The following is a 15,366-nucleotide window of genomic DNA, read 5'->3' as shown; positions in this document are numbered from 1 at the left end:
TTCCTCCCTTCATGGCAACAGTGACGAGAAAGGTACCACTTGAGGTGGATAACTTGACGTGTGTTGACGCGATGCGGACGTAGAACACGCTTTCACTTGAAAAGAAGCAGTTTCTTAGCACAAAAGTTGCGCTACGAAGTTTCTGGACCGCTTTTTCAGCAATCAACATCGACCTAATATTTGCCTTTATTGTCCCTTTCATGCTGAGTATTTCGGAACAGTGTCTCTAACAGGGCTGCCTCTTTGCCATTTGCGCAGCGTGGAACATGACACCGTTCGAGAGCGGGAACGACATCGTTGGGGTCTGGGCGGAGGAGATTCGGGGGAACGTCACACCTTCAGGGACGCCAACAAGGTATGGTACATGCGGTAGATCATATATAAGGGTAAGGAAAAGGAAGTGGGCGGTGTTACTGTTGTGAGCATTACACAATGTCATGATAGGTTTCCAGTGTCAGTATGTTCTCAAGGTGGCTAGTGTATCCAAAACTGGCGGACTAACGAGGGTAATTTTTTTTTTCTCAATGAATTTACTTGGGTGGTGACGTACAAATGTAGACATCCGTCCATCTTTTTGGTTGAGTCTCGCTAATGTTGACCTGACCTGCAGGGTATGCTTTTTCGCCGGATCTGTGTAAGGAAATGTTGACAAAAAAATGATATGTTAAAAAGTGATATGACATGGTAAAAGATATTTTCTGCGCGTTTGTCTTGCCATTGTACCGCCTCAAACTACTGACTAACGAAAGCAAATAGTATGGGGGGGGGGGGGGGGGCTTCTTTGCGTCGTTGTTATTCATATAGTGATATGCAGCTAAGGATAAAACAAGTGATGTTGATTCAGCCTACCTAGACAATTTGGTTGTGGTTATTATGCAAAGAATGGTGACTTTGCGAGAAGACTCGCCCAGTTCTTGGAGACTGCGGTTGGATTGGTGTGAAACTTCATTCAAAGTCTTCAGGTGCACAACTCAACGCGCAGCGGGCAGCTCCCACGTTGGGACAGTCGGGCCACGCGTGACCGCCGCATCATGGGCCCTCTGGACAGCCCACAGTTGATTCCCGACATCGGGGCCCTTGATAGCGGATAGCCACTTGTCTTCATTCGATCGGTCTGTGCCCCGCAACGAGGGTCGACGCCAGAGCATGTGGTCTATAGGCTAGACAATTCGTTGCAGTGCCTGCAAGCGCTATTAGGATAAAAACTGTGGTAGCATCAGTTTATTTGGGACAGCGGAGTAATCTTGTACAACGAATGTACGATGGCAAGACAGAAATTATCTACACATTTGTCATATCTTTTCTGCTTCACTTCTGTCCTGGCATATCTGATTTTTTTACTGTTATAGTGATGCTGTGAACGTTTGGCGTTAATTCCACCGTTTTATACCTTCTGTTGGTGATATATCCTGGATGCTGCATTAGAAGTTTCCAGCAAAAAGAAATAACGAGCAGTGATCGGGTTCCTCTGGTGGGAGGGTGTCAAAGGCTTTCACATTGACATCAAACTGACTTGGAGTTATGGTAAAAGTGCACTAATATGTAAAAGTGAGCTTTCGGGTATCAAGAATTTGCATTTCGCAACAAACGCGAGAAACAACTCCCCAGCCGTAAGAAAGTAAAAGCCGAATTCTCCGCATCTCATTTCACATTAGCAGCCACTGGCATGTACATTGAGCACTATCTGACAGGAAAAGGTTGCTACGTTATACTCGCTGGGCGTAACCTCCTTGGTTTTAGACAGGTTCAGCGAGCATTGGGCCGCAGTGCCATGAATGCAGTGAACTAGTATATACCATGAACTCAAGGTGGTTGAGGGTGGGAAGTAGACACGAAGCGCAAGCCGTAAGAAATTGTGCGTGTGCCACCTCTCGTTTAGTCCTTGGAATGTCCACTGAATGGCGGTGCTTCTATATGGGGAATATATGATAAAAAGATGCGAGATGGTGGTACTTGGAGTGTTGAATAGATGGACGAACGGACACACAGACAGATGCATGGATGGACGCATGAACGTACTCAGGGGCGCATGCATGAACGAACGCAGGGACGGGCGCACAAACAGACGCATGGACGGTCACACAGACGGACGCATGGACGGACGAATGCTTCACCCCACTCTCCATGATTCACTCCGTGGATATGCTGCCATTTTTTTAACCACCTCGAGTTCATTCATGGTATATACAAGTTCATTGTATTCATGGCACTGCGGCTCAACGCTCGCTAAACCTTTCTAAAGCTGGAGGTCACACCCAGCGAGTATAACGTAGCAACCCTTTCTTGTCAGATAGTGCTCAATGTACATGCCAATGGCTGCTAATGGTGATCGCAGCCTGCGCGTTAACTAAAAGCCGAATGCTCCTGTCTCTCATTCCCTATTAGTAGCCATTGACATATACATTGAGCACTATTTTTTATTGTTTAACAACGCACAGAAGAAGTCTCTCACCGGCACCACCTTGGAGGTCAAAATGTTATACTACTTGTTAAATACTACGAAGGACGAACGGGTGGCGCTATCAGAAACTTCGCCCCTAAAAAAGTCGCAGCGCGTCCACAGAGTGAATGATTGTTAGTGGGCCAAGCTCCGGAGGTGCATCGGTAAACCGTTAATCCTCCGTCAACTTTCCCCGGTCGATTATCAAAGCCGTGAGAAACACTATTTATACACAACTTAATTTTATTCATCAATGGTAGCGGCACGTGGCTTCCTTCTGTGGCCCTTTCATTTTACTGCTTTATGCTCTCCAAAATGATAGAAAAGGGGTTCTCTTCTTGCACCTACCATAGTGCAAAGTTTGGCGAGACAGGTTCCTCAGATAGTTGTTCCTTGCATGTGATCATACTATGTGCATCTGGGAGCATATCGAGACGCCTTGTGCGAGCGCGCACTGCAGCAACTTTCCGTGCCCTCCGCACTGCCGTTTTGTCTCTGTCACGCATAGTCGGAGCACGCTGACTGCCTAACAAAAGTGGAAACACGCCAAGAGCGAGCGAATTTCATAGCTTTGGACCCTAACAGTCGCCTATTCCACTTGCACGCATAGGCGCGAATGCATTCGTCCAATAATCGCACAGATGCGCCATCTAGTGGTCTCCTATCCCACTAAAGCAGGCGTCTTCTACGCATGAAAGTAGAGCGAGCACTGCAGCGCCATCTATAGGATCAGAATTCGAACTGGCCTATGATGGCTATACTCGCGGAAAACATTTCTTGGCAATGCAGGGAATACTACGAGGGTGGAGTCATTGCGCATGTACCAGTACGCGACGTATTCCAGTATGTCTTGCGTTCCGTACTGCCGTGGAAAGTGCTGGCTGTGCGCTATTAGAGTTTCATATCGATGTGGTCGCCGCTTGGCATTCGAGATGCACGGGAAAGGCGGCACGGCTTTATCATGCGTTCAAAGACGTGAAGCGACAAGAAACAAAGCTAAAGACATGCGCTTGTGTGATCCAATTTCTGTGTCGAAGAGCTACATGCAAAAAAAAGAAGGTTCGTATATTTCATGCTTCGTGTAGACAACAAGGACACACTTGTAGAACTACATTCTTTAGCGGCAAGATACGCGAGATTTGGCTCTGTAGCTTTCGGTGCATTGCCAAGAAAAGTCCATGACTATAGCATTATTGGGTTCGCAAGGTGTTGGTGAACAGACTCTGAGGCTGCATGACCTCTAGCAGTATTCGCCGAGTTGGTTGAGCCTTTACCCGTTGCTTTCTCTCACAAGTAAGCCTGCTCTTGCACAGTTTTGTTTGAAGGGAAACTCCGGCGTTTTGTACAACGATATTAGGATGTTGCAGTTGTCGACTTATGCTGGAAGTCCTCTAACAGATAGTGTGGTTCAGCTTGCTTAAATAATCATGGGTGTTATTAAAAGCAGTGTAACTAATTAACTCCGTGGACACACACGTCGTGCGAAGCTAAATGGGATTGCGCTTGCAGGGGAACCCAGGCCAAGAAGCCGAGACGTCGCGGCGCGCCAAGATCACCATGGATGACTACAAGGAGAGGCAGCGGCGGTCGCGTGACCCCAAGTACCTCTTCGGCATTCCGGGAGTCAGCGCGGCCGTGCAGACTCGCGCGCCAGCTGCCGTTAGCAGCAGCAAGGCATCCACGCGGGCTGGCAACACCTCCGGTAGGTGTCGCTTGACACCCCTCACTATTAGCAGGCGAAAGTGGACGTATTTTTTTCATTCTGTTTCGCCTACTGAATCCTACTTCTTTCAAACGATTGTTTCAATAATACGGCAGTAAAAAAGGTAAAGCACGCAATAAATAATATTTATTAAACTGAAATGTGCTGGCAACAGCTTGATGCTGTACCAGTGAAGGAGTACATTTAAGGCAGCCCTAACGCCATGCATGAACACGCAAAAACATGATGGTCCAATGCATTGTTATAGTTTAGGATAAGCACTAAAATAACGTTTATTTGGCCTTAGGGCCTCTGGCCCAAGTTTGTTTACCACCTATGTCTTTCTTTGATGAAGAATTGAAACTGTTACATCATTATTGTAGAGAACATGCTTTGTTATACAAAAAATTATTACATATACATTCATTATGTGAATATTGAACTGTATCTGCAGAGGTATTTGTTTCACTTTTTGGTAAGAAATGCTAGTGTAGAACCAATTGCCATTACACTGTAATGAGTTTGCAGACACAATGAATAGCCACATTATCAAGATATATTTTAACTGTATTTTGGCTTTGTGACTGAATAAGGTACCATTTCTCACTTTCTGTGAATATATGTTTGCTTGAGATGACACCGTCACTCTAAGGTATAGTACTGCCGTCTCAGTAAAACTCACAGTGTAAAATTATTGGGCGAGTGAGCACAATGCTTCGATTTTTATCTGGTAGCACTTGACATAAAAGTTGATCACATAGAAAATTAGTATTGTGGAAGATTTTGAATATTAGAAACTTTCTAACAAAGGCTAGGAAAACATCGAAGCAAAGGTTCTAGCACCCAATTATGATGTGGGAAATGCACTAATTGAATAAATATGAGAAAATGATTATACAAATTAATGCACTTACTTACATATAGGCGCATGGGACCTGGATATTAAAGGTGCTATATTGCAAGACACTATCTTTATACTTAGATATGGTATTAGTACATTAATCAAACCAGTGTTACTGCATTAAAATCTTCTGTATGCAGTGGTATAGTTGTTTGTAATGAATAATTATTTCCAACTACCTGTAAATTTAAAATAGTATAACATTCTGCACATGAAATACAAGAAATTATCCGCAAGGTAATGGTGGCTGCTTTAACACAAGATCGTTAATAGAGTTGCTTCATTAAGAGGTCTCTTAAGGAATGTGAACCTACTTTGTCCACATTGCATAGTTCATTTCCTATAACTTTATCAAGCGGTATATTTGGAGATTGTACTGGGGAACAGGTGCCTAGCAGTGCAACAAGATTTTTACGGGCCCCTTGTGAATTTGTTTTGCTTTATTCTTCAAATATTTACATTAGTAAAGTATGGTGCGAAACCGAAGGCGTGAATGTTATTGATAAGGCAATTGTTAGTGACCTCGTATAAAATAACATTGTACCAGTCAGTGATGAGGACTGGTAAGACGCAATACTGGGCTAGTCATCATCACTGACTGAAAGCTCGAATTGCGAGACATGGGGAGGGGTAAGAAAATAGTTAACAGTGCCTACGGGTCTCTGTTGTAAAGGAGGTGGGCTTTGGTCTATCTGCACACAGATCCTGGAAAAACGAGCAGTAGCACCAGCAATAACAACAACAGCAGCTGGCTGGCTAAGCAGCAAAACCACAGAAGCAGTTTGAGCAAGAGCACCAGTTTTGTTGCTAGCAGCGGTGACAGCGCGCATTCTGCTAGCCGGTCCAGAAGTCTCAATGAGCAGCAGGGTCCGTCTAACGACAGTAGCTCAAGCCAGCCCTCACGCCATGCCAGCAGACGCCACTCTCACCATCATCACGAGCAGCAGCCGCACCAGCCTCCACCATCACTGATGGAGAGCCAGTACAAGCACTCGTCGGCCTCATCTTCATCCGCGGCAGCCGGTACAAACAATGGGCACTTGTTCCGTTCTCTGGAGGACTCGAGCCACCCTCACCACTAGTCCAGGGGCAGCTCTCAAGAGCAAGGTACGAACCACACTAACCTCCAAGATATTGCTTATTTATTTAATATTTATTAAGGAAAATACTGCCAGGCTTTGGGCAGGGTTGGATGGCAGAATAGACATAAGAACATGTAGGAAGTAGAAAAAATATTGATCAGTTGATACATAGCATAAATTGTGTGTAATAAAAATGCATCAATTCCCACAGCAAGAAGCCTGAATAATAGTCCATAATCCCAAATATGACGTGCCATACAAATGAATACGCAAACTGTGCGAAAGTAGTGCACATTAGGTTTTTTTTTTGTGCATGTAGAAGGAAAAAAGAAGTTGCAGTACCAAGTGCCTCTTGTAGTACACAGGTTGGCAACAGTGTAGAAAAACACACCCGAGCGTGTTAGTATGCAGGCGCGACTGATTGAACGGCCCACGACCCAGTGGAAGGGCTGTGAATGGGCCAAGTGACTCTGAAGGAACGCTAAATTGGAGGGGCTTGCAAGTTGTCAGAAAACATTGTATTTTGTAGTTTCACCACACATTACAAACTCTTCCAAGGCACTTTTAGAGGCACTCACTTGCCTCTTTCTAACTTCTAATCTTAGTAATCGGTTTCCTGTCCCCTTGCCCTTTCTTTTACAAGCATATACTTCAAAAAGGTGCCAGCCATACTGCGTATTGTTACAAAGAGACTTGACAAAAAAAAGTTAAAGCAGAAAAAAAGTTTGCACAAGCCAAGTTTGCTTTAAAGCATCTTGTAACCCAGGCAAAGCTAAAATTAGTATTAAATATTGTGTTTGTCTTGTTGTAAGGCCAGAGGCTGCTAGCAACAATACAGCAAAATATAGTGGTAGAATACTTCTGCCAAATATGGCAGCTTTTTGTTACCATCTTCTGTCTTATTCGAACTTGTGGTACTGGCGACAAACATCCGTTGAATTGAAGCATGTTGACAGTTCAGGTTGTCAGTGCTATTCTTTGAATCGTAATAGTGCGAACGTTGAAAATGGCTCAACACACAGTAGCCACCTTCTTTAAAGGTGATTTAACTCTTCACTTGTAATCTATGTGATATCTGCTAGTTTTCACGAAATATTAAGCCTGCATGAAATTGCCAATTAATTTAGGTCTGTATGTGCTTGTTTTTACTAGATAGGAAAGTTCCGTGAACCGCAATACTCCTAATTTTTTTATTGGGCAATGATTGCGTGAAAGGAGGTCTAGCAAATCATTTGCTGTATTAAGCTTTGAGACGAATGGCGAAAGGGACATTGATCTATTCTAAGAGTTTAGGATTCGTCTCTTCTAAAAGTTTAAATTTGAGTTCTTCATCAAAGTGCCTCCTTCATTTTGATTTTGATGCATAGGAGGAAGGTTGTATGATGAATTGAAGAAGCAAATCGTTTTGGCCTGTATGGGTAGTACACATGAACTTGGCTTTTCCAGACTCTTGGTAGTTGTGTTTGATCTAATGCCTAGTGTCTCAGAGAACATGATCTTGTTAGTATACAAGAACGCTAAATTCTACTAATTATTGCACTGTGACTTTTTAGGCCTTCTTTAATTGCTCATTTCCTCACTGCTGATTTCAGGGTGGCTAGAGGCTGCAACATCAACTTCCAAGGCAAGATTTACCATTTGCACGTTCAACTTCGTGTGCAGCCTTCACCACGAGTCCCCCTTCCTCCACCCCGTGGCACCATCAAGTCAAAGACCTCCAAATGGCGTTGTCTTTCGACAAGCCGCCATGCGTTCACCTCCAAGATGTGAAAAGCGAAACTGTCTCACTTTAGCACAGCTAAGTTATTTACAAATACTCCATAACTTATGTTGCGCCATCTCATTCTGCCGTTTATATGAATTAGTGCCTCGGTTTTGAATTCCAGCCCCCCTCGTCAGATAGTGCAGGGAGTATTTCTGCTTTAGCATATCTGGTAGCGTGAGCTGGATTGCTGGAAGGGAAGCTTTTTCAATACCATTCTTGTAGGCCAGCTACGTAATTTAGTGTGAATGTACCATTCTCGGAGCAAACATTACTGTTGAAAAAGCTACACGAGAGCTACTGGTTGCTTTTGTAACAAAAGAAACTGATCGAATGTAGTGGAGGTATTTGTTAACGCTTTTCGCTCATCTGTACTTGCAAACACCGTAATTACCGTATCCGCTGTGGACGCAAAACGTAGCTGCTCAATACGAAGTGATGATGCCATAGTACCGGTTCCGTTACTGTTGGACACGTTGCTGCCTCCGAGAGATGGTGCCGCAAACAGATTTTTCTTAATTTTTGGAATGCGATGTTAAGGAGCCTGAAAATTCGTCAACGCTGGTGAGAGGGCGCTGGTCTCCGACAGCGTTGCACTTCTCTCTCCATCTCACCGCGTTTGCTCCTGGAAAGGCTTGCTAGAGGCATTTGCGACCACGCAAATCAGTCCTGGCGACACCGTTACTTTTGCTACCAACACATACCCGTGCATTGTTACACCGGTGCGAGGGCAGTGTCTAGACTGAGTTCAACCCTTTGGAAGAGGTCCGAAACTCTCCGATCCAAATAGAAAACAATCCAGGGTTAGAAGCAAATATACGACCTGGACCTAAAGTCTGGTATACACTGTTTAAATGTACTATCAATGCCAAAAATTGATAATTTCTTCATAAAAACAGCTTTTTAAACTATTCTAGTCAATGGAATTTCCTGTTACGTATACCCTTTCCCGTGGTGAAATGTTTACAGTCAATTATCGAAGGCCACGTTGTCCAACAAGGTATAAAACTACCGCACACGTCTATTGCGTGTGTTCCAACGTACTTCATTGAAGTACCGCCCAGTTTTTTATGCATAAAAGTACAGCGAAAATTAAGGAAGCTTCTACGGCATATTCGTACATAAAATGTGTTTCGCTGTTCTTATGTATGCCATCCTCTGAAATTCTGTTGTTGCAAGATTCCCGAGAGTGCTAATTCTATTTAACAGACATCGCTGCGCTTTCATACTTTTAATTGTTTTTTTTGACGAAGTCACTTTGTAAGAATCCTATAGTGATCCGAACTCCTTTTTTTATTTTCGTTGAATGTTCGCAGTCTCTTATCGAAGGCCATGTTGTCGAGCGAGGTAGAAAACTACAACGCACGCCTATCGCGTTCCAACGTACTTCATTGAACTGCTGCCCAGCATTCTACGCATAAAAGGACAGTAAAAATCAAAAGAACTCTTACGGGTTATTCTTCGATAAAGTTCCTTTCGACGTTCTTACCGATGTAATTCTGTGAAAGCCTCTTGATGCAAGATTCACGAGAATGGCAATTCTCTTTTAGAGACATCGCTGTGGTTCAATGTTTTTAACTCTTTTTTTTTTGGACAGCGTCCTTATGTAAGGATTTTTTATAGTGATCCTAATTTTTTATATGTCGTGTCAGAGGAAATGTATGAGTATTTGTGCTATGTTATGTGTGCCCTTTCACTATGATCTATTTTGATGCTTGCGGTATTATTAGTGTGTAAGGTGGTGTCCGGTTTATTTTGTTGCCTGCCGGACTCTGACGCAAGCCACTAAGGCTTTGGCATGTCTAGACCCATAAGCTGTTTTATCCTTTTCATGCGCCACCCATGAATGACTCAGTAAACTCTTCATTGACATAACATCATTGTAGTGTACTCAACATTATGTTTTAGCGAAAGTAATCACATAATACGCTGATTTATGCGTGTTATAGTGACTACTTCCAATCGATTTGTAAACAAATTCGCATTTTTATTCTGAAGTCACTTATTCTCTGTTTCTGGGTTAGTATATATTGTGTGTGTAGAGATTATCTGCGTCTTCCCACTATATTCTCTTTCATGCTCGCGGTATTACTAGTATGTAAGGTGGTGTTTGGTTTATTTTGATGCCTGCCGGACTCTGACGCAAGCAACTGACGGCTTTGGCGTGTCTAGACCCATAAGCTGTTTTATCCTTTTCATACTCCACCACTAAAATACTCTGTAAACTCTTCTTTGACATAACATCATTGTATTGTACTCAACATTTGGTTTTAGCGAAAGTAATCACATAATACGCCGATTTATGCGTGTTATAGTGACTACTTCTAATTGATATGTAAATAAATTTGCATTTTCATTCTGAAGTGACTTATTCTCCGTTTCTGCGTTAGTATATATAGAACAATTTTGCTATGAGGTGGTCATTTGTTCCGCCGCAGCGCCGTCTAGCGCCTGGCATGTTTCACCGCCATGTCGGTGAGTGGGGATCTGCGGCTGTGTATGCAGCGTATGCGGTCACAACACAATATATCGTTGTCCTTCGTGGTACACCGTCAAAGCACGGCAACGATTCGTGAGTGTAAAGGCACTGTAATCGCTAAGCTGCCAGCTTCCAACTGGCTGAAACAGAAAGCAGCGGCCACGCACCAGATGTTCCCGCAATAGTGCCCAGGGTAGGCGGAGCACGTTGGGCAGGAGGTGAGTAGAATTTCAGAACATTCCTGAAGCAGCCCGTGCAAACGCGTAATTGGTTAGTATGTGTTGTTATAGCTGGCCTTGAGGGGTTCTGGGAGTACGCACTAGGGTTAAAATTTCGGACAACTCTCGAAGTAATAGGTGAAACGTGAATAGGGACGAGCGAATACGTACGCCATTGTCCAGTTGCAACCTTAGAGCGCGCATTGGTGTTTAAATGACTATCTGGTTTCCTTGGCAGGAGTTTTAAAGCGTAACGTAAACGTAAAATCACTAGCAAATCACCTGGTTTCTCTCGGAACGTCGCAATGCAAAATTAATGGAATGAAGGAAGCCCACGCACCGATGCGTGTTTCGATTCGTGTCGTCGTTTTAGTCAAAATGTTGTGTCTGATCGTTGCCTCGTATAACAAACAGATGTACGATTGACGAGCTCAAACTTACGCGTTGAAGCAACATGAATAGGAAACGGAAATAAACATCTTGCACATGTGAAAGCATGGCATAACGTGAGTTCGGTTCGGCTCGAGCATCCGCCTCTGGCGATAAGCGGAAGGTGCACCCGTTTTTGGTGACATTGTGGTCGTTTTTTTTTTTTTTGTTAAAGAATCATCACGACAAGCGCACGTGTTCAAATAGCGACCTGGCGTTGCCGATTTCGGGTCGATTATTCACGACACTCAGGTTGTCGCGATAAAAAAAGAGGGCTGTTTTCATAGTACGCCCAAGCTATCATCGCAAAACTGACAAGTCGAGACGTGCCATCGAAAAAACGTTAGAGGTACGTTGCTGAGTCGAAGAACTCATGTCCCGCGGACCTTTCTGCAATGCAGTTTGGAAAGTGCTCATTCGATAATTCTGAAATTGCACGCGCTTAGTATTTGGTAGCCGCACATATTGTAACTCATGTGATGTTGCATAGAAATGGGGTAAAAAAATGGCAGCATATCCACGGGGTTAATGATGGAGAGTGGGGCGGAGCATCCGTCCGTCCATTCGTTCTTGCTTCCGTCCGTCCGTGCATCTGTCTGTGTGACCGTCCGTGCGTCCATCTGCCGGCCCGTGCGTGCGTCTGCACGTGCATCCGTGCGTCCATCCCTGCGTTCGTCCATGCATCCGCCCCTGCGTCCGCCCAAGCGTCCATCCGTACATGCAGCCACTCATGCGTCCGTACATGCATGTGTCTGTGTGTCCGTTCGACCATCTAGTCAACACTCCAAGTACCACCATCTCGCATCTTTTCATCATTTATTCCGCATATAGAAGCACCGCCATCCAGCGGACATTCCAAGGACTGAACGAGAGGTGGCACACGCACACTTTCTTACGGCTTGCGCTTCGGGTCTACTTTCCAGCTTTAACCATTTCGAGTTTATGGTATATTCACTCTATTCACGCTATTCATGGTACTGCGGCCCAACGCTCGCTAAACCTTTCTAAAACCAAGGAGGTTACGCCCAGCGAGTATAACGTAGCAACCCTTTCTTGTCAGATAGGGCTTAATGTACATACCAATGGCTGCTAATGGGGAATGAGAGACAGGAGGGTTCGACTTTTAGTTAACGCGCACGCGGCGAATTTATCATTAGAGGTTTTTAGTTTGACGTTTTTGTGGTCCGCTCTGCTCCGGGAGCCCCCGCGAAGCCGCAGCGGAGCGGCGGCTGATTTTTCTCTTTTAGTTATTCGTTCCTGGCAGCGAAGCAGACCTTTCGCAGGTGCAGCGCCCTCTGGTCGTTTTCATTATCGGTAAACAAAATAAAAAAAACCTTTTTTCACGTATACAAAGCAAAACAATTACGTATCAGTTATCTTTTCATGAAGTATTTAGAAACCCACTTTCAATGTATTAACCGTCTATTTTTTTGAGAAAGAAGCAAGCTCTGACTTGATAGTAGCCGCTCAAAAGCCAGCAAGGTTCCGTTCCAGATCCATTGCAAGCATTCACTGTGTGCTGTTTGCGCTTTCGACGGGTGTGTGGTGGCGGCGTTTTTATTTTTCACCGTTGAAACTGTGTTTTCGCGGCTTGCACTGAGCAGGTGACGGCGAAGCTGCAGCACTCGCGGAAAGCGTGCCATCTCCGGAGGAAGCCATCTTGAAATGAGCAAAGTTGCTGAACGCACGAGAGAGGGCGCGCGCGTTGTCGCCCTTCCGCTTGCAAAAACGGCAGCGACGCGCCGCGCTCCGCTTAGGCTGCTCGTAAGCGGACCGTATTCCCCGCTCCGGTAACCGGCTTAAGGCCTTAGCGGAGGGCGCATGCGCACTCTCGTTCCCGCTCCGCTTAGCTGCTAAGCGGAGCGTAAAAACGTCAAACTAAAAACCTCTATTATTCAACAACGCACAGGAGATGTCTCCCAACGGCACCACCTTGCAGCTCAAAGCGTAAGACATGTATACGCACTATGACGATCGGGACGAACAGATGCCGCTTTAAGGAGCTTCACCCCTAAAAATTGCTGGAGTGGAAGCTCCCGCAATTCTTAACGGCGTCGTGGCTGAGACCAATAGACACGCGACAATTCAATGTGTGTTCGGGCGCCTTTTCTGGTGTGCGGTCCATGCATGCTGATTTTCGGGGACAGGGAGTGCAATCATTCGTGTCCCATTGTGTTCTTTATTACAGGCATATGCCACGTTAGCCATGTAATTTGAAGTAATGATTTCTCCCCTACAAACATAGTCACGTTTGTCGTGGCACGTAGATGTACTGATGCCTTTGTGTCCGTTATTAATAAAGGGTAATGATTTTTTTCGTTTTTGTGCGTAGTGTAAATTAACATTTTCTAAACAGTATCCCAAGACAAACTGTCGTCTTTAGAAACTGAAGTAACACGCTTTGCTCACCGATGCGTATAATATTGGGTCCTGAAATGGCTGTTAATCCAGTTCACGATGAAGGAACCTGAAGCTTAGTCGCCCCGAAGTCAGCGGAATGCGCTTCACGAAAGCATTTGAACGAATCAAAACAAGCTGAACGACACTGAGTGTGTCGGCTGGCCGCGGCTCGAAACATTTACAGCGAAATGAAATAGCGCGCGACCCATGAGAATGCATCGTGATTCTTTACCTGCCATTAACCACTGTATATATTGAAATGAAGATAACGTGAATAGGCTGGTGACAACTTCGAATCGGTCACACCTAAAAGTAGCACAGAAAAGTTATTAGGAATACATGGCTAGGCAAGAATACATTGTATAAACAGGAATTTGTTTTGTTTAGATGCAGCATTGTACAAACAAGTATTCTCCGATCATCTCAAGAATATTTTGTAGAGAAATATGGCTCCAACGAGGGCGTCCTTTTATGAAAATGCAATAACGTGACTGGCGCCGTCTGTATGCAACGGCAGGAAGTTATCCCGCAAACTAAACTATATTTTCCTACGTGCACAGCCCCTACGTATGTAGAACTAAAAATGTCTACCATCATGGCTGCACCGGAACGTAAACATTTTAGAAGTGAAGCAGCTTAGGGTCGAGCTTAATCAGGTGTGCGGCGTGACCACTTTTACTACGCATGCACGTCTGCTACCCCTTTCTATATCCTCTCCTACGCTCTCCCCTATGTGGCCTCTCAACGCCAACGCAGTCCTTCCGCACAACCAATGCTACCCATGCCAAAGAGGTGGCCATAGCTGCAGGGGCTATATCACACGACAGTTCTCAAATTATATTATCACACTCCAAAGGAGCTTGCCGAAGTTTTCAACTGGGATGGATCAAACCCCTAGCTGCCAATGTTCTTAAATCTTGTGCGCAGTAGGTTACCCCTCTCCGCGTTCAATAATCTGGACTCCTGGTTATCAGGGCCTCGGAGGCAATGAGGCGGCGCACGATGCCACCCACGCACTCATTACCCGGGCCACTGCCTCGCCAACCTATGAATTCTGTGTTCCAGAAGAAAACGCTCCTCTCCTAACTTATAGAGAGATAACTACCCATTAGCGGGACTCCCACCGCCATTTTTCTCCGCCTTGCAGAGGACGCAAGAAGGCGGACGACAGAATTCTTCTCCGGCTATTTACCAATACGTTACTGTGCCTGGCAGTGGTTTAACACTTCGACTTTTCTTTTTCCGGCCTCTGCCAGTACTGTGCGAAGGTGACTGACACCTACCACATGGTATGGGCATGCCTGCTCAATCCTCCTGTACCATGTACACAAATCCAACAAGGGAGGACTGGAAGGCGGCCCTGTCCGGTTGCTAGGACCTTACGGCCCAACGAGCCATGGTCCAGCGCGCCAGGACAGCGGCCCCGACCAAAGGGGTCCCTGACTAGGGACTCCACCTAGTACTGCAGGGAGGCTGACCCACTAAAGGCTGGTCTTCTTGGCAACCTCTGTTTTTTTAAAGAAATGTTTACTACTACTACTACTGCTAAAACTACGCTCCCTCCCCCTTCTCTCTCTCTCACTTACCTACGGTATTTACTGCCCCTTTGCACACACGTGTCTCGCCCTCTCTCTCCCCCTACGCTCTCTTTTTCTCGTCTCGCAACGCCGACGAAGCGTCTGCTAGCGTCTGCTAGCGTCTGCAACGTCTGCTAGCGAATTCTTTGCTTGCAAAGACCGACTGCCCGCGCAGTGGCACCGTTCACTGACCACTGGATCTTGACCTTGAAGGCAGTGCTGGTGGGAGATTTCTCTTGTGCGTTATTCAACAATGAAAATTCGCAGCCTGTGCGTTAATCAAAAGCGAACTGCGGGTCTTTGTGCGCAAACGGAGTCTTCTGTCTTTCACTGCCCGTGAAAGCAGTCATTGGCATTTTTCAGTAGTAACACCGGT

The 15,366-nt window shown here is 45.2% G+C and overlaps 1 protein-coding gene across 2 annotated transcripts in view; it reads left to right on the top strand.

Moving 5' to 3' along the window:
- LOC142771905 (uncharacterized) overlaps positions 1–10,250 on the top strand; it is a 70,214-nt gene extending 59,964 nt beyond the window's left edge. For both annotated transcript variants that reach the window (XM_075873886.1, XM_075873885.1), the window contains 4 exons: positions 259–355; positions 3,950–4,142; positions 5,746–6,150; positions 7,718–10,250. In XM_075873886.1, coding sequence (XP_075730001.1) covers positions 3,998–4,142; positions 5,746–6,125 — 525 coding nt within the window. In that variant the 5' untranslated portion in view covers positions 259–355; positions 3,950–3,997 and the 3' untranslated portion in view covers positions 6,126–6,150; positions 7,718–10,250. The remainder of the gene's footprint in view (positions 1–258; positions 356–3,949; positions 4,143–5,745; positions 6,151–7,717) is intronic.
- The last annotated feature ends 5,116 nt before the right edge of the window (positions 10,251–15,366 follow it).

Source organism: Rhipicephalus microplus, chromosome 9, assembly GCF_043290135.1.
Source record: "Rhipicephalus microplus isolate Deutch F79 chromosome 9, USDA_Rmic, whole genome shotgun sequence".
Classification (NCBI taxonomy): domain Eukaryota; kingdom Metazoa; phylum Arthropoda; class Arachnida; order Ixodida; family Ixodidae; genus Rhipicephalus; species Rhipicephalus microplus.
This window is presented reverse-complemented; position numbering and strand designations above follow the sequence as displayed.